A 25761-nucleotide genomic window follows, 5' to 3' on the forward strand; every position below is an offset into this window, starting at 1 on the left:
ATTCAGACCTCAGTCTACCGGGGCGAGCCTACCTTTCCAGATCTGGGCTCTTCTCAGTCACTCTGGACATCAGCAGGACTCCGGCCATCAGCAGGACTCCGGCCTCTCGCATCCTGGAAATAAACCTCGTCACTGCAAGGAGAGCAGACCAGCCCACCCCTCCACCTGCGTCCTCTGTGCTCTCCTGTCCGGCGGCTATTTTCCCTCTGCACCTAACTCCTCTTTCTGGTTTCCTGCATAATTGGCCTTCTAGGGGAGGAAAAAATAATTGTCCCTGTGTTTGTGGCTGAGACCCCTACAATAAAGGTTAATGAGAAAAACAGGTTTATTAACATGTAGACCTCATGTATATGTGGGAGACACCCTGGGGTGTCTCTCCAGATACCGTCCTAATAGGGAAATTGGGGAGGACGTAGGCCCCTTAGGGGAGAGCAAGTGATTATCGGAAAGGATGAGGGGTTTTAGAAGAACAGATGGGAGTGTGGCAGTTTGTGACAAAGTCTGGGTGTGTCCCCTGCTGTGATGAGAGCCACTCGTCCCGGTTGATGAAACTCCCAGGGAAGGGATCTAGGACACTGAGTTCCTTTTGGAGAATCTGTTCGTAGGCAGATAAGAGGAGCTGGGAGAAAGCCTCTCCCTACATATGCTGTTTCTCAAGTGTCTAGGGCTTAAAATAATCAATATACCGAGGCGGCAGGTTTTGAGGTGCCACGTCCTGAACTTCTGTTCCTATTTCGGGCAGCGTATTTCTGCTACCCTTCAGTCTTGGTCTCTAAGACGTGTGCTGGCCCGTGCTGGTGGGGGCATTTGGGTGTTACAGGTGGACTGCTTGTGGGCAGGGCCCTGGCACTTGCCACTCCTTCATCTGAGTGGATGCAGCTCTGTGCGGGGCGCAGGCTGGGTCTGTGTCTCTCTGTCTCTCTATCTCTCTGTCTCTCTGTCTCTCTCTCTCTCTCTCTCTCTCTCTCTCTCTAACACACACACACACACACACTGCACAGCCCCTACTTTCCAGCCTGTTTTTATTTTTATTTTTCATGTTTATTTGTTTTGAGAGAGAGAGTGCTGGGGGTGGGGGGTGTGGAGAGAGAGAGGGAGAAAGACCCAAGCAGGTTCCGTGCTGTCTGCACAGAACCTGACGTGGGGATCCATCTCACAAACCGTGAGATCACGACCTGAGCCGAAATCAGGAGTCAGAGAAGCCTCTGACCAACTGAGCCCCCGGGCGCCCCTCCGGCCTGCTCTGTACCTCCCTCTGCAGCCCTCCCTACATGTCCACTCTGGTTTTGGCCTCTCAGCACCTTCCTGGTGGGCAGGAAATTCCATTCTTTCCCAAGGATGGTGCTTCCTGGGCAGTCCTCTCAGAAGAGGGTGCCTTCTCTTCCCCACCTGGGTCTGGGGATGGGAACTGGGCTTCTCCATCTTCTTCAGTGCTGCTTCTAGAGCATTACCTAGTCCTTTTTTTTTTTTTTTTAAGTTTATTCATTTTTGAGAGAGACAGAGTGTGAGTGGGGGAGGGGAAGAGAGAGAGGGAGACACAGAATCTGAAGCAGGCTCCAGGCTCCGAGCTGTCAGCACAAAGCCCGATATGGGGCTTGAACTCCTGAACTGCGAGATCATGAGTCCAAGTCGGACACTTAACCGACTGAGGCACCCAGGCGCCCCCTACCTAGTCCTTTTTTAAAGAAAAAGCGGGGCGCCTGGGTGGCTCGGTCGGTTAAGCGTCCAACTTCGGCTCAGGTCATGATCTCACGGTCTGAGTTCGAGCCCCGCAGGCTCTGTGCTGACAGCTCGGAGCCTGGAGCCTGTTTCAGATTCTGTGTCTCCCTCTCTCTGCCCCTCCCCTGTTCACGCTCTGTGTCTCTCTCTGTCTCAAAAATAAATAAACGTTAAAAAAAAAATTTGTAAAGAAAAAGCAAAACCCTTTTCTCTGTAACATCTAGTTTTGGTATGTGATAAGGAGGTTTCGGGATACGGAGTGGTTCATTCAAGAATTAGAACTCTCCTCTTCATTGCTATCTTTTGCAAAGACCTCAATTCAATAAATACGCTTTGTGGCCCTGCCAGACTGACTCTCCTCTCGTGTGTGTGCTCGTGCTCCCCTGAGGCTGCTGCTTCCTGGTCCTGTCACACTCTCCTCCTCCTCCTGCCCAGCTGTCCTCTCCCTTGGGACCTGCTTTACAGTCCAGGTCCACATCTACTCCCAAGGTCCTGCAGTGTCTGTAAAGACAGCCTGGCAGTACACTGTCCCCATGATCCCGACCTCCTTGCCTCCTTCACATCTGCCCCACCTGCGGGGTCCTGTGATCTCCTACCCTTCTCCACCTTTGAGACCTTCAACCACACCCTGCGGTTTTATCAGTCTGGCTCTCAGGCTTAATGCGTTTGGTCTTTGACCTCACAGAAAATGCCGGGGCCCAGGTTGTTCCAATTTCTTGTGACACATTAGTTTGCAGTCTGGACTTTCTGCCTTTCGTGCTCAGCCCGAACCCCTGATTGATCATTGCAATGACTCTTACCAGACGCATGCCTTGCACCTGTCCTGGGGAGACCCCGCCCATTCAAACCCCAGCCCTGGACTCAGCGGCAGCCTGCTTTCACTCTTACTGGATTTGTAAATTCTGCCTGTATGCTCCAACACTTAATTACACACCCAGTTGTGCAAGGTATGTGAATGTACAAATATGATAAAAGTCCTTGCCACAAACAGATGAAACTATTACTGGAGAAAATCTCTGGATTTTTGTCAAAGGGAATCCTTGTTTCTCTGTTTCTTTATTCTCTTTCTTGTGTTAAGAATTCTTAGGGCACCTGGGTGGCTCAGTCGGTTAAGCGTCCAACTCTTGAGTTCAGCTCAGGTCATGATCTCATGGTTAATGGGGGTTCATGGGTTCGAGCCTCTGAGCCATTAGCGTGGAACTCTTTCTCTCTACCTCTCTCTGCCTCTTCCCCGCTTGCGTGTGGGTGGGCATTCTCTCTCTCAAATAAACTAAAAAAAAATTCTTTCTCATTGGACTTGATTCCTTTTGCAGTCCTCTTATTGACCTTGAAGAGCTCTCCATGCAAAGACAGAAGCCGCTGATAAAAAGCCTTCTCCTCAGAGAGAGCTCATTCATTCATTCATTCACTTTCACTCATTCATTTGTTCGCTCCACAAATAATTGTTGGCCACCTCCTTTGTGCCAGGCGTGTCCTTGTGATGAGGGATACGGGGATGAACAAGACGGACAAGGTCCCTGCCCTCATGCAGCTTATGTGGTAGTGTGAGAAAATAGACAAGAAAGAGAGGGAGGAGGAAGGGAAGAAAAAGAATCAGGGTTGTAGGTGCTAAGAATAATATGGTAGATGGCATGCCCCAATGGCTCTAGATTGGTGGCTGGAGGACGGGGGGGGGGGGGGGGTACGGGTCTCAGGTTAAACATGGAGCCAGTGGAGAAACCACAAAGGCTAATTGTAGTAGGAGGGGCACATAGGCAGGAGGGGCTATGTGCTCAGAGATTGTAAACTTAAGATCAGACCAAACAAAACCTAATTAGCAGTGCAGTTGGATGCACCCCACTATTAAAAAAAGAAACACCTTAATTCCCTTATTCTTAGCTCCACTGGAATGGACTATTCAGAATTCTAGTCACCTGTGGAGCAAAACAGCTTTGCAGCAAACACCCAGACACTGACAAATGTTAACTGCCAGGTGGCCTAGTCAGTTCTGATAGAATTTCTTTCCGAGGCAAGAAATGTGCCACCTTTCCTGGGCGGGAATCCTACCACCCTCTTCTTGCTCTCCGAGTAGGAGAGAAGAAGAAAGCAAACCAAACCAATCAGACCCAAGCCGAGAAGCCAAACCCAAGCCCAACATCTCACTTCCCCTAAACAGAAATAACTCCCGTTTCTCACAACTCTAGCAATGAGAGAAGGGATGGCCATCAGACACGCTGTCCTGATATTCTGCGCCATTTGGAGCAAAAGGGGCAGAGGAGAGGTTTTAAAAAGATGGGGCACCTGGGTGGCTCAGTTGGTTTCGTGTCTGACTCTTGATTTTTGATTCCGGCCATGATCTCACGGTTCATGGGATCGAGCCCTGAGTTGGGCTCTGTGCTGAGACTGCGGAGTCTGCTTAGGATTCTCTCTCCCTCTTTCTCTGCCCCTCCCCTGCTCAAACTCTCTTCCCCACCCCCAAAATTAATAAAAAGTAGGCTCAAAGAACGACACATTTCCTCCTTGATTGTTGAGAACAGCCTTGCAATTAAAATACTAAAAATACACCAGCTTTAAATTGTTTGACCAACCCACCTGCTATGGACTAAACTCACTCCCAAATGTAAATGTTGAAACCTCAGCCCCCTCGTGTGACTATATTGGAGGTTTAAGGGACTTGTAGGAGGTGATTGAGAGTAAATGAATTCATAAGGGTGAAACCCTAATCTGTTACAACTGGTTTCCTTACAGGAAGAGGAAGAGGCCGAGATCTCTCTCTCTCTCTCTCTCTCTCTCTCTCTCTCTCTCTCTCTCTCTCTGTCCTCCGAGGACACCCTGAGAAGGCACCTACCTGTAAGTCAGGAAGAACACTGTCACTAGAATCCGATCATGCTGGCACCTTGAAATTGGACTTCCAGCCTCCAGAACCGTGAGAAACTAAATTTCTGTTGTTTAAGCTACCCGTGATGCTGTGTTCTGGCAGCCCAAACAGACTAAGATATCACCTTACCTCTAGTTGGCACAGAGAGGGTGCAGTAAAATGAGTGGAACATGACCTCACCACCCCCACTTCCCCACCCTGGACCCAGTGTTGGAAAAGTAGCTAATAAGATTGTGGTAACTCAAGGATTTAGGGTAGAATAAAAACAAAAATTCTCGGGGCACCTGGGTGACTTAGTTGGTTGAACGTCCGCTTCGGCTCAGGTCATGATCTCTTGGTTCGTGAGTTTGAGCCCCACGTTGGGCTCTGTGCTGCCAGTGCAGAGCCTGCTTGGGATTCTTTCTCTTTCCCTCTCTCTCTGCCCCTCCCTGCTTGCACTTGCTAGCTTTGTCTCAGAATAAATAAGCTTAAATTCTCTCTCTCTTTTTTTAAGGTTTACTTATTTTGAGAGAGAGAGAGCAGGGGAGGGGCAGAGAGACAGAGAATCCCGATCAGGTTCTGCACTGTCCATGTGAACCCAGACATGGGGCTTGAACCGAACTCACTGTGAGAAGTAAGTGAGATGATTCGTTTTCAGAAATACCAAATAAAAGCTGTGCTGTCTAATTAACATTGGTTTGTAACCTACTGGAAATATGTATGGAACCACCCCCACCCCATCCCCACTATGGAGTCCCAAACCCTTAGACACTTTCCTTCCTGGTTCTTCTCCCCTTTCCATTTTATGGGTTTATTTTTCACAGGCTTTGCAATGAGCATGGGCCAAAGAACTGAAAGTCTCTGTGTCACCTCAGGGAAGGTACATTTGTTCCAATCATACTACTATTTGGGCTTAATGTGGGCATAGGTAACTTCCGGATAAGGCTGTAACCTCTGTAGTATCAGCCAATGAGCCAGGGGAGGAACTTGTGTGCTAGGAGCCAATGAGGAACCAGGGGAGGGGTTTGCGTGTTAGGAGCCAATGAGGAAGCAGAGGAGGGACTTGCATGCTGGGAGATAAATTGTCTGCTGTAACTGCTCCGAGTCAGACACCCGCTCTTGCAAGATCATTGACTAAAACCTCGCTTTCCTGTGCTCTGAGTCTCCGTGTCCCTCCTTTGACTGGGTCAGTGGGCTTATTTCTCACACTCACAAACCGTGAGATCATGACTAGAGTTGAAATCAAGAGTTGGATGCTTAACCCACTGAGACACCCGGGCATCCCCAAAATTTTCTGTTTTTTATAACTTGGAATTCATGTATTTTTTAAACCAAAAGTTTATTAATATATATTTTTTACATTTAAATTCAAGTGAATTAATATACAGAGTAGTCTTGGGTTCAGGAGTAGAACCCAAGTTTATTCATATTTTTAAATGCATTATTTTTTCATTTATAGCAGGCCATTGGAAATGTTTGCTGAGTGAATAAATGAACATTTGAGAAGGATACCATTGACCCCATTATAGAAAAGACCTATACTTCTACATTTTTGCCCTAGCATTGAGATTTAGCTTTATGTTTGACCAAGACTGGGCCTAGATCCAGTGGGTGTGTGCCAGTGACACCCTCACTAAAAACGCCAGCACAACATCGAGGGTGTAGGGTGACTTTAGGGGACTCAAGGCACATTTGTCTTTATGGGACCCTTTCTCCAAAGAAAAATTAGAAATCCTATTTTACAGCGTCATGTTTTTTTTCTGATTTTAAAGGAAATGAACATGAAAACATTTTTGTGAGCTGTGAGAGTGTCGTGGGTCCTCGGCACTGCTCCTCTATGCCCTGATGGGCTTGGGCCATGTGATGGGGGTCTGAGCCCTGCTCCCATCACTTCCTGGCTGTGAGATTTGGGGACAATCACATGGTATCATCATCTATAAACTGAGATGGATGCAGGTTTCACAAGAAGGGGAAAGTCTTCCTTGTTAGCAGATTTGGTTGGGGGTACTCAGGTGTCTTAGGATGGAATGTGCTGGAAGGGTACTGCCTTGTCTTGCAAGGGTGCTGGGTGAGTGGAAGCTGAAGGCAGACTCTGTGCCCCCCACCGAGAAATTTTGGGGCCCCAGGTCAAGGGCAGAAATGTCAAAGGGAGAATCCTGTGAAGAGGCATCTCTTCTCCTTTGGACGTCTTCAGTGATCTTTCCATTTTTCTGTAAAGTTTTCTGGGAGTTCAATCTATTTGGGCAAAGCTGAAGGTGCTGCGTCCGGCTTGGAGGTGGGGTTGGGTCTGGAGCAGAAGCAGCTGCCCCAACTTAGGTGCCTGCCTAAGTTGAAACTCCGCACAGACACCCTGCTGCCTCTTCACATGGGCAGCCCTGGGCAGGGCGCCAAGCGCCGTGCGGGCCTCATTTGCATCCGTCTATCCCAGGATTGATGCACTGACCGATGATTATTAGGACAGTGGTTCTCAGCTGGGCGTGGCTTTATTCCTCCTCCTCCTCCTCCTCCTCCTCCTCCTCCTCCTCCTCCTCCTCCTCCTCTTCCTCCTCCTCCTCCTCCTTCGCACATTTGGCAATGTCTGGAGACAATTTTTGCTGTTGTAACTGCAGGGAAGGGTGCCACTGGTGTCCAGTGAGTGGAGGCTGGACTGCTGCCAGACGTCCTTCCGTGCACAGGAGGGCCCCGAAACAGGGATCACCTGGCTCAGGGCATCCATAGTGCCTGGCTTGAAAAACCCTGATATACAGCCCTTCCGCTAAGGGGTGCCCGGGAATAAAAGCTCCCAAGCAATCTTTATAGCACACTGTGAGGTCAGCCAATTGTATCAGGATTATTATTTTTTAAATAATTTATGAACTTCTTCCTCTCCACTGCCTGGCCTGAACTAACATCTAACTAAGTTCACCATATAACCTGCTAAATAAGTTCCATTTATTCTCAGGACTAAGAAGCAAATGTGACTTTCCGTTCACAGTAACCAAGCAAGTTAGGCAGCCGAGATTTCTGTCCAGAGGTAAAGCACTAATGCCCTCTGCTGGAAAAGTTTATAACTGCTGCTTTGTGCGCAGGACAAGAACGAGTTGACGCCTGTTATTCTTTTTTTTAAAAATTTAAAAAATTTTTGAGAGTGAGAGACAGAGTGTGAGAGGGGGAGGGGCAGAGAGAGAGGGAGACAGAGAATCCAAAGCAGGCTCCAGGCTCTGAGCTGTCAGCACAGAGCCCAACGTGGGGCTCGAGCTCACAAGCTGTGACATCATGACCTGAGCCGAAGTCGGACATTGAACCGACTGAGCCACCCAGGCGCCCCTGATGCCCCTCATTCTAACTGAGCAAGCGTCCGGGGCCACTGACCTTGTTTTGAACTTGTGATTGCCTAAAAGGGTGGGGTTTACATTGGTTTATAGGATCCATTCGTTTCTTATATCATACCCAAAAGTTTAGACATTATTTGATAATGATCAAATATTCCTCATCCTTCTGTATAAGCACAGAATTCACTCATGAAACAGTGTCAGAGTTTAATGATAGAAATAACAGAAGCAGATCCCAGGGTGCTTCTTAAAATTTTTTAAATATTATAGAAAATTTGGAAAAAAAAATAAAATAGAGGAAAGTAAGAAGAAGAGGAAAAATTTTGGCAGTCCCACTTCCAGAAAAAAATTTTTTACATTTTGGAATATTTTCTTCCACTTCCAGTTTCTAGGAATATAATGACCTTTTATTTATTTTATTTATTTGAAAAAAATTTAATACTTACTTTTGAGAGAAAGAGATAGAGTGTGAATGGGGGAGGGGCAGTGAGAGAGGGACACACAGAATCCGAAGCAGGCTCCAGGCTGTGAGCTGTCAGCACAGAGCCCAACATGGGGCTTGAACCCATGAACCGTGAGATCATGACCTCAGCCGAAGTCGGAGGTTCAACCAACTGAGCCACCCAGGTGCCCCATAATGACCTTTTAAAAAGTTATTTTTTTTAAGTTCATTTATTTATTTTGAGAGAGACAGAGAAAGAGGGAGAGAGCGAGAATCCCAAGCAGGTTCCACGCTGTTAGTACAGAGCCTGATGCGGGACTTGATCCCATGAACTGTGAGATTGTGACCTGAGCTAAGATGAAGAGTCAGATGCTCAACCGACCGAGCCACCCAGGTGCCCCCAGAATTATTTTTATTGTTTGCTTTGCCTAATTGTTACATGCTATAGATACAAATGTGTGTCCTTTTTCCCCCTCTGACTACATCATAACTGTTTCCATGTTATAATGAGCATATATTATTCCTGTGGGGGACATGCAGACATGTCACCTAGATTCCGTTTCTGGGGAAGGATGTGCTGTCCCAACTTCTGCCTTTGGCCGCCACCCTGCAGAGGGTACCTTGGCTATGAGTAGTCACCTAGACCCGGTTCATGCCCTTCCCACCACAGCCTGCACCCAGGGACCAGCAGAGACAGGTGTGATGGTTCCTGCCATTTTGGCCCAGGGGGAAGAACGCTGGTGGCTGTGTTGGCTGTGGAGCTTACCAGGAGGTCGGCTGCCCCTGGACTTCTGCCTCTGCCTGTTCCTGCTTGTCTCCCACAGCTGTTCATCTGAAGGCTCTTCCTGAATACCTGGTACACACGACATTGCCCTCACAGTCTGCCTCCCACAGAGCATATCCTGGGCGCCTGTGACTATTGTAATTTTTTGAGTGTGGTACTATGTACACGTGTTTAAAAACGGCAACACGGGGCGCCTGGGTGGCTCAGTCGGTTAGGCGGCCGACTTCGGCTCAGGTCATGATCTCGCGGTCTGTGAGTTCTAGCCCCGCGTCGGGCTCTGTGCTGACAGCTCAGAGCCTGGAGCCTGCTTCATATTCTGTGTCTTCCTCTCTCTGACCCTCCCCTGTTCATGCTCTGTCTCTCCCTGTCTTAAAAATAAATAAACGTTAAAAAAAAAAAATTAAAAACGGCAACACATGTGAACAGTACAAAAGGGTATGCAGTGCAAAAGTGAATCTCTCTCACCCTGACCCCAGTCCCCCTCCCCGCGGGTGTTCTCCCCAGAGGCAAACACCATTATCCGTTTTGAGTGTACCTTTCCAGGGCTGGGCTGTACATATACAAACACAGATACCGTGAGGGTTAATTTTATGTGTCCACCCGGCTGGACCACAGGATGCCCAAGTAGCTGGTTAAACATTAATTCTGGAGGGCGGCTGTGAGGGTTCCAGGAAGACCTCAGCATTTGGATTGGTAGACTGAGTAAAGTGGACTGCCCTCCCCAGATGGGCGGAACTCATCCAATCAGTTGAGGGCGTGAGCGGAACAAAAAGCAGGAGGCAGGGAAGGTTCTCTCACGTCCTGCGTGACTGCAGGAACCCGGACAATCCGTCTTCTCCTGCCCTGAGAAGCTCCTGCTTCAGGCCTTCGGACGTGGCTCTCCGCCCGTGAACTTCATCACCAGCTCTAGGCCTGCCGGCTCTTCGGTTTGCCCACTGCAGACGGTGGGACCCACTCAGATGCCACAAGGGCATGAGCCAGTTCCTCATGATTCATCTCTTTCTAAAGATCTCTGTCTGTCCAACTGTCCTACTCGTTCTGGTTCTCAGAGAACCCTAATGCAGCTGCGTTATCACTGTAAAAAAAAGAGAGAACTTTTTATTTTGAAAATAATTCCAGATTTACCTGAGAGTTTCAAAGATAGCGCGGGGCTCCTTCCAGCAGCTTCCTCCCATGTTCACATCTTACGCCACCACATCCACCACAGCTGGGAAATTAACAGGGGTGTATACTGTCGGCCCAACTACAGATCAAAGCCCGATGACGCCAGTTTTCTACTCCTGTCCTTGTCCTGGACGACGCGGGTTCCACTTTGCACCCACCAGACTTTGTAGCTTTCGTTCTCCCTTCCAGCAGAGGTCCTGGAATGACCACACTTGTGGACTTCAGCCAGTTCTGCTCCTTAGATTCTGTTCCAGCATAAATAACACCCTGGCTCACCGTTGTTCATAAAGCTTTTTCTGAATTTCTCGTTCTTTCCTGAGGGTACGGGGGGTGGCCATTTTCTAAAGTTTCATGTCGCACTAAATTTCTCTTACCCCAAGAGCACATCAATGCACCCTTTGCACTGCCCTTTGGTCAGCAGTGATGACCTAAACAGATTCACGCTGCTCCGATGCCCTCCGGCCTGTCAGGACAGCCTTCCACGTGTCCGTGATGTCCGATGTCAGACATATGAGTTTCAATGAATCTCTTGGACACATCCCTCCAGAGGCTTCTGTTCTCCTTCGGTTGGGGCTGGTTCCTCTCCAGGCCTCCTGCCCGGCCGTCACATTGGGACTCCCCTTTGCTGTCATTCTTAGATCTCCCTTGGCCCCTCTCCTAGGTTGGTATCTTCGCCTGGGCTTCCTGTAGAAAGCACTGCCCAAGCCCCAGCTTGGCAAGCAGGTGATTTACTTTGGAAAGTGATCCTGGGAGGAGGGGTAGAGGCATGAAACAGAGGAGGGAAGGTATGAAGTATGTTGTTGTGAGATCAAAGAAAGCACGTATGTTGGTCTCAGCCCTTGTTCCTGGCGCATAGCTCCCGAGACCCTTGTAATTTCCCGAAAACAGCACTAGGAGCGTCTTTTGTTCTAATATTTGGTGTTAGAGCCTGGTTCCTGACACAGAGCTCCTAAATCCCCTGGAATTTCCTGGATGATAGCAGTGTATTTTGTTTGAATGAGGCCACTCTGGGGTTCACTTCAAAATAGTCTGCGGATGGGGGTAGTGAGTATGGGACAGAGCATACAAGATTGGCCATGGATATGTTATCCATCGATAATTGTTATAAAGATATTTTTAATGTTTATTTTTGAGAGAGAGAGAGAGAGGGGGACACAGAATCTGAAGCAGGCTCCAGGCTCTGAGTTCTCAGCACACAGTCCCATGCAGGGCTCAAACCCACAAACTGTGAGATCATGATCTGAGCCAAAGTCAGACGTTTAACCGACTGAGCCACCTGGGTGCCCCGGTAATTGTTAGAAATCTGGGTAATAATTGTTAAAGCTGAGTACGTGGTAGTGTGTGACACTTTTCTCTCAACTTTTCCATGTGTTTGAGATTGTTCATAATTAAAAACCTTTTTAAAAAGTGCCCTTCCTGGTTAGATTCACATATCTGGTGGTAGGGAAGGTGGAGGAGGGCATGTGGACCTTGACATTGTTGACATGAGTGGTGGGAACTTCAGACGTCTCCAAGTGCTTCCCTATGCCATCATCATGTTAAGACGGTGCATGTGAGGGGAGAAATAAACAGTCCATCAAGGAAACTGGACGCCTGCTTTCAACACTTGCTAGTTCTAGACTTTTCTAAGGCAGACCTGTCATTCATGGTGAGACTGTGTCGCCCCTAAGGACTAAGTCCTGGTGATTATTTCACCCAGAAGGTCTCCATGATTTATTTTAAAAAGAAACAGAATCAAACCTGAAATATGTCTTTAAGGAAATGGAGGAGCATGATGCTGGAGGGTGAGCCATTCATTAAAGCCTGGACATTTGTCTAAGTTCTCTGCACGTGCCCCGGGGTGGCTGTTAACGCAGGAGGGGTATCTCGGTGGGCCTACCTGAGCTCTTTCCTGCTGCAAAGATGGATGGTTTCTTTTTTTTTTTTTTTCTTCAACGTTTATTTATTTTTGGGACAGAGAGAGACAGAGCATGAACGGGGGAGGGACAGAGAGAGAGGGAGACACAGAATCGGAAACAGGCTCCAGGCTCCGAGCCATCAGCCCAGAGCCTGATGCGGGGCTCGAACTCACGGACCGTGAGATCGTGACCTGGCTGAAGTCGGACGCTTAACCGACTGCGCCACCCAGGCGCCCCCAAAGATGGATGGTTTCTAAGTGGAACCTCTTCTTACAGTAACCAGGCATGATATTGAGTAAAATAACGGTCAGAAAGAACATCACCAGGTCCTTAATGAGAAGCAGTTGACAAAAGAATTATTCTAATGTTCATCAAAAAGCCAATAAATGTCAAGGAAGGGACTGGAGAGGAGCAGCTCATAAATTCTTTCTCGAGGGACCTCTGGAGGGGACTTTGGGGACAACACACCTGCTCTGCCTTTTTCCTGAACATTGCTAAAGAAACTTCCAGAGAACTTGGAACATTTATGGGGGCTTACCCTCATCGTTTCGAGGGGACGTCAATAGGGAGGCCATCCCACTCTTGGTCAGAGGATCCTGCTTTTGGTACCAGTACTGGGTAGGTCTGTTCCTCTTCAGTCATGTAGACACCGTGTGTGTGATGTCACAACTTGTGAGGTAACTGAGAACTGAGATCCCTTCCAGCTTGAAAAGTCAAAGCTTTATGCAGATGATCCTATCAAAATGGATTCTCCTCTTGATTCCTATAATCGACGTTGCCAGTGGGGCTCATTCAGCAGCCTCTCCCATTGCTTCATTGTAACATGTGTTCTGTTGCTAAATCTTGGTCTCACTTTTTTGTTAGGGGAAGGGGACGCTCACTGAGAGGCCAGTGTCAATCTGCCTCTTGACTTAGTTCAGTATTCTCCCAAAGGCAGACCCCGAGTCAAGGACTTACGTGAAGGTTGTTTATTTGGAAAGTGATGGCAGGATCCCAAGTGAGGGTGTGGGACAAGGGAAGGCAGGGAAGGAGAGAGCTGGTAAAGTCTTCGTGAACCGACGGGTCGGTGCTGTGGATGATGGGGTTCAGCCCTGCCGGGCCCTTTTGAGAACACACAGACCCATATCTCAGTGTTGTTTCCTCAGTCAACCGGGGGGGGGGGGGGTGGCATTTATCCATAGGCTCCTGTCTCCTGCTGCTCCAGGGGTGTCCCTGGTTGTCCTGCTGAAGGCCGAGCTAGCTGGTGGAATGCCAAAAATCACTCCCAAAGAGGCAGAGAGAAGTGCCTGAGGGTGTGTCTTAGCTCAGGCCGCTATAACAAAATACCACAGACTGGGGGGCCTAGGGGAAGAGATTTATTTCCTCACCGTTCTGGGGGCTGACAGTCCACAATCAGGTGTCGGCAGGTTTGGTTTCTCTGGAGGTCTCTATCTGCTGCTGGCGGGTGACTGCCTTCTTGCTGTATCTACGTATGGCTTTTCCTCTGCACGTGCACATCCCTGGTATGTCTCTCTCCTCTCCTAAGGACACTGGTCTTATGGGAGTAGGGTTCCATCCTGGCGACCTCCTTTAACCTTACTCTTCAGAGGCCCTTCCTCCAAATGCAGTCGCGTTGGGGAGCAGGCCTTCAACGGAGGAAGTTGGTGGGAACAGAATTCAGTCCATGACAGGGGGAAGCGCTTACCTGTGGAAACTGCCCACTGCACCTGCAGGCGTAATGGGGGTGGGACAGGGGGATATGGAGTTATGGGGTAAGTGGTCCACAGTATTGCTACGCATACATTAATTGAACCCTCCTAACCAGTTAGGAGGTGGGTGTTACTGTCACCCCTCATAACCACCAAGACCTTCAGACTCAAAGAGGTTGAACAGCTAGTGATAGGGGTGAGCTCAGAGGTAACTCAGCTCTCTGATTCTTGTCCCGTGATAACTGTTTCGTACTCGAATGCTAACATGTTCATGATTTAGACTAAGTTCACGGAGGGTCGCAATTGTCTTATGCTTAGAACAAAACAAACCCATCCCATAGTGCCTAGCATAGGGCTCTGCAATTAAGTAGACACTTCATAAATACAAGCATTGATGTTTTAAAAATCACCCCTTGCCTATTTCTTTTGGAAATAGATCCAGAAAAAAAAGAAAATCAATGCAACTAAAAGGAAGTTAAATCTGTTTTCATGGGAACGTGGTAACCTTGGGGAGACTGGTCACACCCACACTGAGGAGGGGTGTGATGGTCCTTGTGTGGGGAGGGGGAGGGGCACAACCATTGAGCCTGGCAACTGTCCACCCCCATTGGAATGGGGAGGGGTTGCTGATACAGGAACTGAGGGGCCTTGGGAAACGTCATTGGTAAAAACTGGACAGACTGGCTATCTTAAAGGATAATTATCAAATGATCACAGTAAAAACTTCGACGACAGTAACAAATGAGACGATTTTGGCTTAAGGTTCAAATCAGCATATTAACCAATCTGATAGATTCTATCAAGTGCCCATCTATTAGATATCTTCACCCCTTGCCAACCAACCACATATGGTATATGCCTCTCTGGAATGTTTTATCACCAGAAGTGTTAGCATTTGGAGACTAAAACATGCTTCAGCAATGCCTTTAAAGAAAGAAAACAGGCTTTACAGAACCCCTGGGACTGACTGCATCGAAGCAGAGCAACACGACGCCCGAGTACCGACCTACATTTACACAGAGATGCTCACCGGCTTTGCCGGATCTACAAAGAAAACAGTGATTTAGTTCGTGTTCTGCTCAGTTATTTCACTTCCCAAAACTGATGGAGAAAATGTGAACTGAGGATTTTTTAAAAGCCCGTCTGTATCATGTAGCCTGTGCGGGGGAACTGTACCCCTGGTACATTTAACTGGACCTAGCGGATCTTCCCGAAGGCCTGCTCTGTGCTGAGCAGTGCCTAGCCTCTGAGGATCCAAATGCCCAGTAAAGACTAACTGTGCTCCTGCAGGAATGCACACCTTTGCGGGGGGGGGGGGGGGGGAGTAGGGAGGTGGGGGGGTTGGAGAGGGAGGGACACTCGACTAGGAATGAACAAGAAATAATTTAGGGGTGCCTGGGTGGCTCAATCGGTTAAGTGTCCAGCTTCAGCTCAGGTCACGATCTCACAATTTGTGGGTTCGAGCCCCACATGGGGCTCTGTGCTGACAGCTCAGAGCCTGGAGCCTGCCTTGGATTGTGGCTCCCTCTCTCTCTGCCCCTCCCCCACTCATGCACTCGAGCTCTCAAAAATAAACATTAAAAAAAAAAAGAAGAAGAAATAATTTAACGTGGTTCCCACCCCACAGAAGTTATCTGCTGAGTGATGCAGTGTAGTGGGGGCAGTAAAAGAGGGGGCAGGAGAGTCGCATGGTGTGGCAGTCACAAGCCCGTGGCCCCACAACTGGACCCGCTGCGTTTCACAACCCAGGTGCCCTGTACGGGACACATGATGCAGAGAGGTCTTTGAGATTCTCAGACCACATTTCCTTAATCAGTTTTACAAAGTGGAAGTTTTGACCAGAACCTGCCCCTTCCTAGCTGGGTGATAGTGGGCAAGTCACTTAATAACTTCGTATTTTGGTTTCTTGTCTGTCCAACGGCATTCATAAGGCCTACTTCCTAGAGATTTTTGTGAGGATTCATGTGCTAACATCTGCAAAATGCTTAAGACGGTGCCTGGTGCAGAGCAATCACTACGTAAATTTAAGTGTTGATGGGCTCTAGATGGCATTCCCCTCAGGCTGATACATTTTTTTTCTTTTTCTGAATTTCTAGAAGTTTCTAAAACTGGCAATTATCATGTTTTGGTTAGGTGAATATTGAAAACAAACAACATAAAAAAGAAAGCGGTCTTAAATGTGAAAAAAAAAATGTGCAAATTGGTTTTAGAGTCTGTGCTTAAACATCCCTGGTCGTGACAGGGAGACCCGAAGGGACTGTAAATCACTAAGGATGTCAGAAGACTGCCACACGGGGAGTATAAACCTCATAACGCTGGATTTGCCAACCCACACCTTCCTTCCCTCGCTCCCCCTTTCCATATGGAAGGGCCACCTCCCCTACACCAGGGAACCAGAGGGGGCTGGGCCAGCTCATCCAGGAGACCCTGTAGGCACAGAATAGGTAGCCTGCCAGCTTTCCATGGGCCTCTCTTTGGGACCTGAAAAATAAACTTGGGGCTCCAAAATATAAAAGAGAAACCCTTGCAAGATCGAAATTTAATATTTTATTAGCTGTAACACATCAACTTCAAGAATGTTTAACTTCCAGAATCTTGATGACTGCCAAGAAATAATCATCGTTAGTCAAATATTTAAAAATAATTTATAAAGCAAATCATTTAGCTCCTTTCCCTAAATAGAAGCATTATATTTAGTGTGGAATATGGATATATTTCAGATTTTTTTTTTAATGTTTATTTTATTTTTGAGAACAAGCACGTGAGCAGGGGAGGGGTGGAGAGAGAGGGACACAGAGGATCGGAAGCAGGCTCTGAGCTGACAGCAGAGAGCCCAATGCGGGGCTCGAATTCATGAACCGTGAGATCACGACCTGAGCCGTAGTTCAGATGCGTAACTGAGCCACCCAGGCGCCCCTATTTCTGATGTTTAATGTGATATGGGGTGGGGCTCCCAAAGGCATGAGCACCGAGGGCCTACAAAGGCCCGAAAACCTGCCTGCCTGGATGGTTTCGAGAGGCTCCTGGAAGAGGCTGTTGACATCCCTCTCAGAGCCAGCGGTGACTGCCCGGAACTTCACCACAGCACCTGCACTGCTTTGACCCTTAAAATACAGATACAGCTGGAGACAGATGGGTCACCTCCACCTGCGTGCAGTCAGCTCATACATTTTACTGCACAGCAGAATCACTTGGAAACCCCCTTTTTTTTTTTTCTTTTAATACATATTTTTGGGCCCCGGGAGTCTGCATTTGTGATTCAGTAGCTCTGATGAGGAGCCCGGGAATCTGCATTTGAAGACCCAGGTCATCCACAGGCCACACTTTGGAAACGCGACTCTTAGTGCCATGGGTTTTCAGAAGGAGAAGAAAGTGGAGGGCGGGGCTGGCTGAATAAGGCACCCAGACAAAATTCAGGGTAAGAGCCAATTTTGGGGAGATGTGCCTCAGGGCGGGTCTTCCTAGTTGACCACATCTTCAGAAGGTTTGGATGTGGCCCCCACAGCTCTGAATATCTGTAATGGAGTTGTTGGTCTCAGATGTGCTCAGGTGTTTCCAGTGTGTACTACTCCTCCAGGTAAAATGCCCATCTTCTCCATTTGAAAAAGAGCATTTTCTTTGAGCAAAAGCGGCCTGTTTCAAATTTCGTAGCGAGTTCCCAAATCCCGGCACTGTAGAATCCGGAATGTCACAAGGAAGAGGACAAAAGTGTCCGATGGTGTCATTGTTACAGACACGCCCTCTTGAGCGGCGAAAGCAGTTTTGTCACCTGCACCTGCCACACGGCTAGTTCCGTGGCAGACCTGGGGCCAGGATGCTGTTTGCGTTCAGATCCCTGCTTTTCCCGTATCTCCTCCTGGAAGCGAAACTGCGTTGCCTTGGCTGTGGCATTTCCGACTGGTGGTCAGTGTGTGCGGGCTGGAACAGGAACCTTTCCAGGATGTCGGGAGGAACACAGTGCGGTGGTCAGGTGCACGGCCTTCAGAAGCCCACGGACCCAAAGCCACACACGGGCCTGACTTTGGCAAATGCCAGAACTTCCCAGAGCCTCCTGCACACCAGGGGGCTGGTAAGAACTGCCTCACTGGGCTGCTCGCAGGAACTGAGGAATTGAGGCTCATGAAATCAGCACTGGTTCCCGAATGGCAGCTACCCCGAGTTCACTGCAGTAGAGCAAACGGTGTCCCTCCTGTGCTTGTATTCTCTGGGGCTCAAGCCGGCCTCTGGAGTGCTCACTCACCCCGAGCTGGAGTGGATACCGGTTCACGTGCCTGAACTGTAGGGACGCGGTTGGCTGGGCTGAGCCCAGCAGGGCTCCCCGAGAAGTGCGCGGTACAGAGGGAAAGACGACACACACTAGGCTTTCCAAAAGCGAACATCGTGTGTGGCTATCAGAACAATCTCATTCAGCGTCCCAGTGGAGGGAAGCAGAGATGCAAACTAACCCCGGGTTTAGATTTTCCTGGGGATGAATTCTATGACTTCAGAGGGTGGGGGCAGATCTTCCTTCTGGGTTATTTTCTCCACAGGCGAGTGTTAAGATCTATAGCTGGTCCCTGCGTGCACTGGGAAGCCAGCCGAGAGCCCCGGGGATCTCACAGTTTTGGAGGATGGTGCACGTTCATACAGACCCTGGAAACTTAACTTTGGATTTGCATTGGCCAGACGGGGGTGTGAGGGGAGGCCTTGTCACTTTCTCTGAGGCCCGGAACCTTTCTCACACCCTGTCCCCTACACTGTGTGATCCAGTAACTGTGAAATAATGACTTCCACGGCAGGCCACCTGGGCAGGAAGGTAGCGGAGGGGCCCCGTCGACAGCCCTGTTTCTGAGCAGACGGTGACAGCCTGGTCCTTCACAATCTAGTCCAGAACTTCAGCCAGCTCTGTATTAGCTTCGTAGGGAAAACTCCTTCAGGGGTCTGCCAAAATTCGCAGCTGATGTCTGTTGTGCACGGGCAAGTTGCATAGCAGGGAGTGTGTGGCCCGTTCCCTTGCTTCGGAAAGCCGCCATGGGGCAGGGAAGTCCTCTCCCTGACCGGCCTCACACCAGCCCGGGCGCTCCGCAGGAGGTGGGGCGGCCAGAGGGAAAGGGCCTCCGGTGTTGCTTCAGGCAGGCAGAGTCTGGAACCCTCACCCTACCCCGTGTCCACTGTCTGACCTGGCACGAAGCGGGCCTTGACAACACATCTGTGGGACGGGAATAACTAGCACCTGCTCTACTGGGTTCCGAACGAAGACGGAACACGAGTGTGCGGATGGCACTTAGCACCTCCCAGGCGGCCAGGACGCGGGGACCTCTGCTCATGAGGAGCATCTTACTAACAAGTTCCTCCTTTCTAAGAAAACGCTTTTTTTTTTTTTTTTAACCTTTCTAAACTCAGGCAAAGCAAAAACAAAAATGTCAATCTCAGTAGGAATCTGTGAAAGCGTGAGGGGGCATCCTTCCCAACACACTCGAGCCTGAATGAGAGCCTCGGGTTTGAGCCACATGGTTCTCTATTTCTGTCACAGCACCGACCGCGTTTATGGCCACCTTCCACTCCTAGGGAAGATAAGTTGGCTTTTTAAAAAAGATAAGATCCTTGGTAAAAGCTTGAGGACAAGAGACTTAGAGCGTTTCTTAGGCGGTGTTGGACCAGAAGCCAGAAAAGAAATACGTTTAGGTCCTAATTCGAATGCTCAGCTGGGGGGCTCGAACGCCTGGGGCTGGTTTTATTGCCTACCAGAGGCTGGGCAGGGTTTGGAAACGTGTCCAGAGCGGGTGTTGTCTGGTGGGCAGGCCATGTGCTCCGTGTCCCTCCCGTGTCTCCCCGGGGTCTTTATCCCCAGCTCTAGCGCAGGACCCTGGTTTCAGGGTGTTGGATAGCCAGGACGCGCGCTCCAGGAACACCAGGCCTCTGACGTACGCCCACGAGTGTGGGCACCCAAAGAAAGAGGTCAGGGATTTTTTTTTTCTTTCTTTTCTCAGACGGCTTACAGTCTGGTTGGGAAGATAAAATTACCAGTCTCTCTAAATATGTAATCTTTCTAAATCATAGAAGATTAGTTCAAAGCCATAGGCGTGATTATTTCTCAGTGGAATCAAGAAGGTTTTCAGCGTGGAGAATCTTGGGGAGATTTGAAATGTCTCGCTGCTCTCGGGCGGACAGAAGGGCCTCCGCCTCAGGGGACGCTTCTGGAAGCGGAATTAGGTTGGCATCCTTCTTTCACGCCTCGCGTGTCCTCGCCTTCCCCCGCATCCGGTGACCCCTCACCTGTGGTCCCCGTGAAGGAGTATGTCAAGTACGAGCTTTCCGCCAGAGCTGGCCGGCACAGGTCCCAACCTCCGCTCCATTCGATTCCCCACCGCATCCCTTCCCCAGCGGAATCACGGCTTTTCACACAGACCACAAGCGACAAAACCATTATAAGATACAGCGGGCTGTCTCTTCTACGGTCACCAGGCAGCAGCGGTGTCTGGGCCTCAGAAGGTGGGGGGTGGGGGGTGCAGGACTCCTCCTCCGTTTCACTTACTGTGACCAGATGGGTTTTCTCTTCTGGATGAAGGCCTTGATCCCCTCCTGCCCATCCCTCAGGGCCACGTTGTCCACCATGGTCTGGGAGGTGAGGTAGTAGGCTGTTCTAAGGTCCTGGGGCAGCTGCTTGTAGAAGGTGGCCTTGCCCAAAGACACCACAGGACGGCTCAAGGAGGCAATCTTCTTTGCGATTCTCATGGTCTCTTCCTCCAGCCGCTCTTCTGGCACTACTTTGCTGAGCAGCCCGTGCAGCAAGGCCTCCTGAGCGGAAATGGGCTCCCCAGTAAAAAGCATTTCTAAGGCAACCTGAGGGAGGAGACGTGTGCGTTATTAAGGCACGCTGCTTGTGACCCTCTCCGTCCCACCCTACTTCCCTACAACCTCAGCCCCGTTTTCTGCTTCCTCAAATCACACATGGTCCATAGACCTGACGTCTGCCAGGTCACCCAGCATCTTTCCGGGAGCAAGGAGAATACAGGTGCCCGGGAAAGGGGGGGACTCTCCATGTTCTCTTGCTCCTTCCCTAGATTGGATCTCCCAGCCCCTGGCGAGCCAGGAGCTTCCCTCTGCCTCGTTCAAGGGCCAGGCATGGGGCAGCAGCCACATTTGATGCGAGGAAGGTGACACTACTGAACCGGTGAGGCCCAGGCTTCCCACAGACCAACGTGGTGGCTGCTTTCCAGAAGGAGAAAGATGTTCAGGGATCCTTCACCTCGGTCTGATTGAAAGAGCAGCCTCCCAAAACCACAGCAGGAGGGATGGAAAGGGGACACCTTCCAGGGCAGGGGTGCAAGAGCCTTGTGTGAGGCGGCTTTTACCAATAGGTGAGGCCCCCCGCACTGGCAAGACGCCCCTTCCTCCCTGGAGCCGCCGCCCGCCCCCCCCCCCCCTTCCCGGAAAAAGGGACCTAAGCTCCTACTCTCTGTGGCTTCCTCCCTTCTGCAGCCTGCTGCTATTGTGCCTGACAAAGCCTGGCCTCTTGAAATTCAAATTGACCATTTAAAAGAGGGTTTTACGAAGGCAGGGAGGTGCCTCTTCTGTCCCTCCCCCTCTCACTCCCCCGAGGCCCTGCTATTTCTTGAACCTGCCAGGCGTGCTGTCACCTCAGGGTGCGGTTCCCTTGGCCTGCAGTGCTCTGTCCTCATGTATCCTTACGACTGGTGCCCTCGTCCCCTTCGGGCCTCTGCTCACATGACATCTCGTCCAGCAGGTCCCCCATGACCATGCTGTCGAAACTGCAAATCAGACCCCAGCACCAACCCCCTTTCCGGCTGTATTTTTATCCTTTGTACTTCTGCTATCTAACACACTATACATTTGACACATTTGTTTTGTTTATTGTATTATCTCCTTTCCTAGCGTGGAAACTCCACCAGGTGAGAGTTTTTTTTTTTTTTTTTTAATGTTTGTTTATTTTTGAGAGAGAGACAGAGCGTGAGTAGGGGAGGGGCAGAGAGAGAGAGGGAGACACAGAATCTGAAACAGCTCCAGGCTCCGAGCTGTCAGCACAGAGCCCGACGCGGGGCTCAAACTCACAAACTGTGAGTGAGATCATGACCTGAGCCGGACGCCCAACAGACTGAGCCACCCAAGTGCCCCTGAGGGCTTTTTTTGTTTTGTTTTGTTTTTAGCTGCTCTGTTTATTTCTGTACTGCCAGCACCAGAAAGGGCACTTTGCATCTAGTAGGCAGCTTACTAAATATTTGCTGATGAGTGATTTGAGGGATGGATGGATGAAGGCAGACGGCACAGCAGACATGATGTTCCAATTCTTTTAGAGGTTTGGCCAGAGGTGACCCAGCTCCCACCTGGCTTTTTTGCTCGGGCTGCTGAGTCTCGGAGCCGGCCTGCCATGGCGTGGGAAAGTCTAAGACATACGAGAGGCCATGCGAAGTGTTCCAGTGACCTGCCCGGCTGGGGCCCCTGCGGCAAGGCAGCCTAACAGCCAATTGGATGACCGCCCCCAGCTGTCACTCTCCCCTGGAGTCAGTTCGTCCCAGCTGAGGCCACACACATTGCAGAGCAGAGATAAGCTTCCTCACTGAGCCCTGTCCAGATTGCAGATTCATGAGCTCGACAAATCACTGTTGTTGCTTTGAGCCACTAAGTTATGGGTGGTTCACGGTGCAGTAATAGATAATTGGACGAGCTTGAGATATAAATTTGGGAGTCGTTAGCATTTAGATCATGCTACTGACTAGGTTTTTCAACCTTGGTGCCATTGTATATTTTGGGCCAGATAACATGTTGTTATGTGGGGCTGTCGTGCGCACGGTGGGATGTTTAGAGCGTCCCCGCTCTCTGTCTGCTAGGTGCGGTAGTTAAGGTCCCACCCCAACAACTGTGACAATCAAACATGTCTCCAGGCACCAGCAAATGTCCCCTGGAGCCAATACCGCTCCCAGCTTACAGCCACCGATTTAGAAGGTTTTGGAAATCAGGACACTGGATTGTATCGGTGAGGGATGGAACTTTGATAAGGGAGGAGGGGTCACAAGGCTGGCTTTGAGGACTCCTGCCTACGGGTACAAGTGGAATACACTCTGGACTGGCAGTCGGGGGCAAGTGGTGCCAGGCCCCGATTTCCCTAACTCTTTAGGGGATGGACTAGATCGCAGCGCTGTCCAGTTTGGGGAATGCAATGCTCCACGTCGGAGGCAGCAGGAAGGCGAGGCCTGTGGGTCGCTCCGGAGACCATGTGTTGGTTGACCGGGAACAATGTCATCGCTCCAAAGTGGGTTTGAAGCCCTGATTGAACATGGAGCTGAGAACCAGGTCCTGCTGATTAAGGGCTGCCGCTAAGACCCAGCCGAAGACGCCCAGTGAGTCACCCGAAAGGGCCGGGACGGTGTCCGGTCTGTCTGTGCCTGAGAAGCGCGTGTCAGTGGGGACCCAGGTCAGAAGCCAGGTGAAGGCGGCGCCTTCCAGCCTGTCGTTCCCTCCGTTCGTGCGGGCGGCTCTCCAGAATTCCATGCGGACCACAGACCAGAAAGCGGCCAGTCCCGAAAACAACCTTAAAAACCAAATGCACCGAGGACAAGCCCATCACTCCCTTCCCAACTTGCAACAGTCAAGACCTCACGTGACTTTCCAAGAGTAGTTAGGAATGGCAGCAGAGTCGGGAGGAGGCCATCCCACAGTCAAAGCAGCGGGTGCTCCCGCGGCCGGCTCAGCAGACCGGCATTGACTCGTCCAGTGCAGTCAGCACCTGCCGTCCGAGCTCATGATCTGTCCGCGGGACAGTCCCCTTGGGAACGCCTTCTTCGGCATCTCTGTTGCCCTCACGTCCTTCTCTCTTTCTCTTCCTGAGCCTCCTTGTCTCCGTCCTCCTTCCCCTGCTTCCATCACACGCCCGCAAAGCGCCCGTCCGGCTCAGGAGCTGCCGCTGCACAGGACCCGAGTGCTGCAAGAAGTTCTCAAGGCGAGTCCTTCAGAGTCCAAGCTCCTGCAGGCCAGGGCACAGGCCAGGGAGCGGGCAGCGGCCTTGTCCCACTTGCTGAACGTGGCTCCTCCCGAGGACCCCGGCCTCCCGGATCGCCTCTCATCCCCGGCCCCTACCCCCTGGGCACAGATGGCTCAGAGATGCAGGACGGACAGCTGCCCAATGAGTGCAGGGCACACTGTCACAGCCAGTGCAACAGGGGTGCCAGGGAAATGGTCCATGTGATGCAGACATAAAGCAGGGGGGTTAACTGTGAGGGTTTTGCTTGCTCAAGGGGCCTGGCATGAGTTTGTGTTTAATGAGGATGGTAACCGGGTTCCGCAAAGGAGGAACCCAAAGCAGAGCACGACTTTTTCTTGTATATTCACTCACTTTCTTGTATATTCACCCAGAGTAGTGCCAGGCACTGAATCGCATCGCCCCAAAATGCCGGTGTTGAAGCCCTAAGCTTCGATGTAAGTGTATTTGGAGATGGGGCTTTTAGGGTGGCAGTTAAGGTTAAATGAGGTCAGAGAGTGGGGCCCTGATTTACTAGGATTGGTGGCCTTAGAAGTTAGAGACCTCTGTCTCTGTGTCTGTCTCTCCCTGCCGTATGAGGACGTAGTAGGAAGGTGGCCAGGAATCAAATCTGCCGGCATCTTAAGCTGAGACTCCCAGCCTCGAAAACTGAGAAAATAGATTTCTGTCGTTTAAGCCGCTCAGTCACGGGTATGCACTACGGCAGCCGCAGACGACTAACCCACGCCCAGGAAGAGTCTGGGTGTTTGTAACGTCTTAATTCTGGAGCACCTCCAAAACCACCCAGTCCCTGAACTGAATCACTCTGGGAGAATGCGGAGTCCTCACCCCTGGGGATGTGTGAATGGGGGCGGGGGCCTGTCAGTCACAGGCGGTTCTGCCCACAGGAGAATAAATGACCTCTTACGTTCCCTTGTAGACAAACAGTTCCTGACGTTATTTCAGGATCTCCACTCATAAACAAAGAGGAAGTGACCTTGAGCTACAACATGAAGCATTTTAATTGGACAGAAAAGATATTTCCCCTTTCAGTCAGTGAGTCAGTCAGCCAAGCAGAGAAAGACACAGATAGACGGTCAGAACACCCTTGAGAGACAGAACTTACAGCTATCTGAAGAGACCGCTACTAAGTCCTGGGCTCTGTTCCTGGCACACCCAGAAATAAAATGGGGCACACACCATCCCGGCCTCTCCTCCTGCCTGCTATGTAGCGGGTGTGAGAACCGCCCGATTCAGAAATCACCTCACGTGGAAATATTTTCGAAGACACGAGGCACTCCTCTTTCTGGGATACTCTAAATGGGGCCTTGCCTGCAGATAGGTGAAGGGACCACACCCCCCGGACCAGTCCCTGCGACTCTTGGATTCATCACCGCTTACTGTTGGCGCAAACTTCTTTCATCGCTTATACAGATTCACTAACGATTTTTTAAAAATCCAAATTGTTAAATGGTGGGAGGTTTACTCATGTCCCGCCTTCACATAAAGTGACCGACTCTCCTGTGAAGAGGGATAATGAGGGGTCACCAGGGGGCGTGGCGCACCGAGTCTCGTCAGGCTTGGGAACGCGGTTCGGGTGGCCTCTGCTTGGTCACGGGTTTGCAGTCGGTGGCACACGGGCTCCGCTTCTCAATCTCCTCTCAAACCCAGGCAGCAGCACAGACACGTCAACTCCCAGGAACACCAGTTTTTAAAAGCAAAGAAGTCAAGAGAAAAGGCGAAGGACCGGGATGGTGGCGAGGAGGCTGGCTGAGTGGCTTTGTCCCCGTGAGTCACAGACGCATCCGACTAGGTGTGGGTGGAGAGCAGGCCCACGGCTCTTAGTGATGGAGGCAAACCACTGGCCTGGGTCAGCCCAGAGACTGGCACGCCGGCGTCACCCTGGACCAGGAGGAGCACACTCTCCCTCCCGCTGCCACTGCCCTAGAGACCAGGAAGGTCTT

The 25761-nt window shown here is 50.4% G+C and overlaps 1 protein-coding gene and 1 long non-coding RNA gene across 4 annotated transcripts in view; one reads left to right on the forward strand and one right to left on the reverse strand.

Moving 5' to 3' along the window:
- The first annotated feature begins 4501 nt into the window (after positions 1 to 4501).
- LOC128775063 (uncharacterized) overlaps positions 4502 to 25761 on the forward strand; it is a 33228-nt gene continuing 11968 nt past the window's right edge. Inside the window, exon 1 of the long non-coding RNA XR_008419677.1 lies at positions 4502 to 4624. This is a non-coding gene — a long non-coding RNA (uncharacterized LOC128775063). The remainder of the gene's footprint in view (positions 4625 to 25761) is intronic.
- The window catches only part of ECHDC3 (enoyl-CoA hydratase domain containing 3), a 31895-nt gene continuing 15797 nt past the window's right edge, over positions 9664 to 25761 (reverse strand). The window contains exons 5-6 of one of the 3 annotated variants that reach the window (XM_019460808.2): positions 20357 to 20664; positions 9664 to 10167 (exon numbers count right to left, since the gene is read on the reverse strand). In XM_019460808.2, coding sequence (XP_019316353.1) covers positions 10122 to 10167; positions 20357 to 20664 — 354 coding nt within the window. In that variant the 3' untranslated portion in view covers positions 9664 to 10121. Of the gene's footprint in view, positions 10168 to 13487; positions 13861 to 20356; positions 20665 to 25761 lie in introns of those variants that run through there. The other 2 variants (XM_019460809.2, XM_019460807.2) reach the window with 2 other exon arrangements.

This window comes from Panthera pardus, unplaced genomic scaffold, assembly GCF_024362965.1.
Source record: "Panthera pardus isolate Hobbes unplaced genomic scaffold, ASM2436296v1 HiC_scaffold_6, whole genome shotgun sequence".
NCBI classification, from domain to species: domain Eukaryota; kingdom Metazoa; phylum Chordata; class Mammalia; order Carnivora; family Felidae; genus Panthera; species Panthera pardus.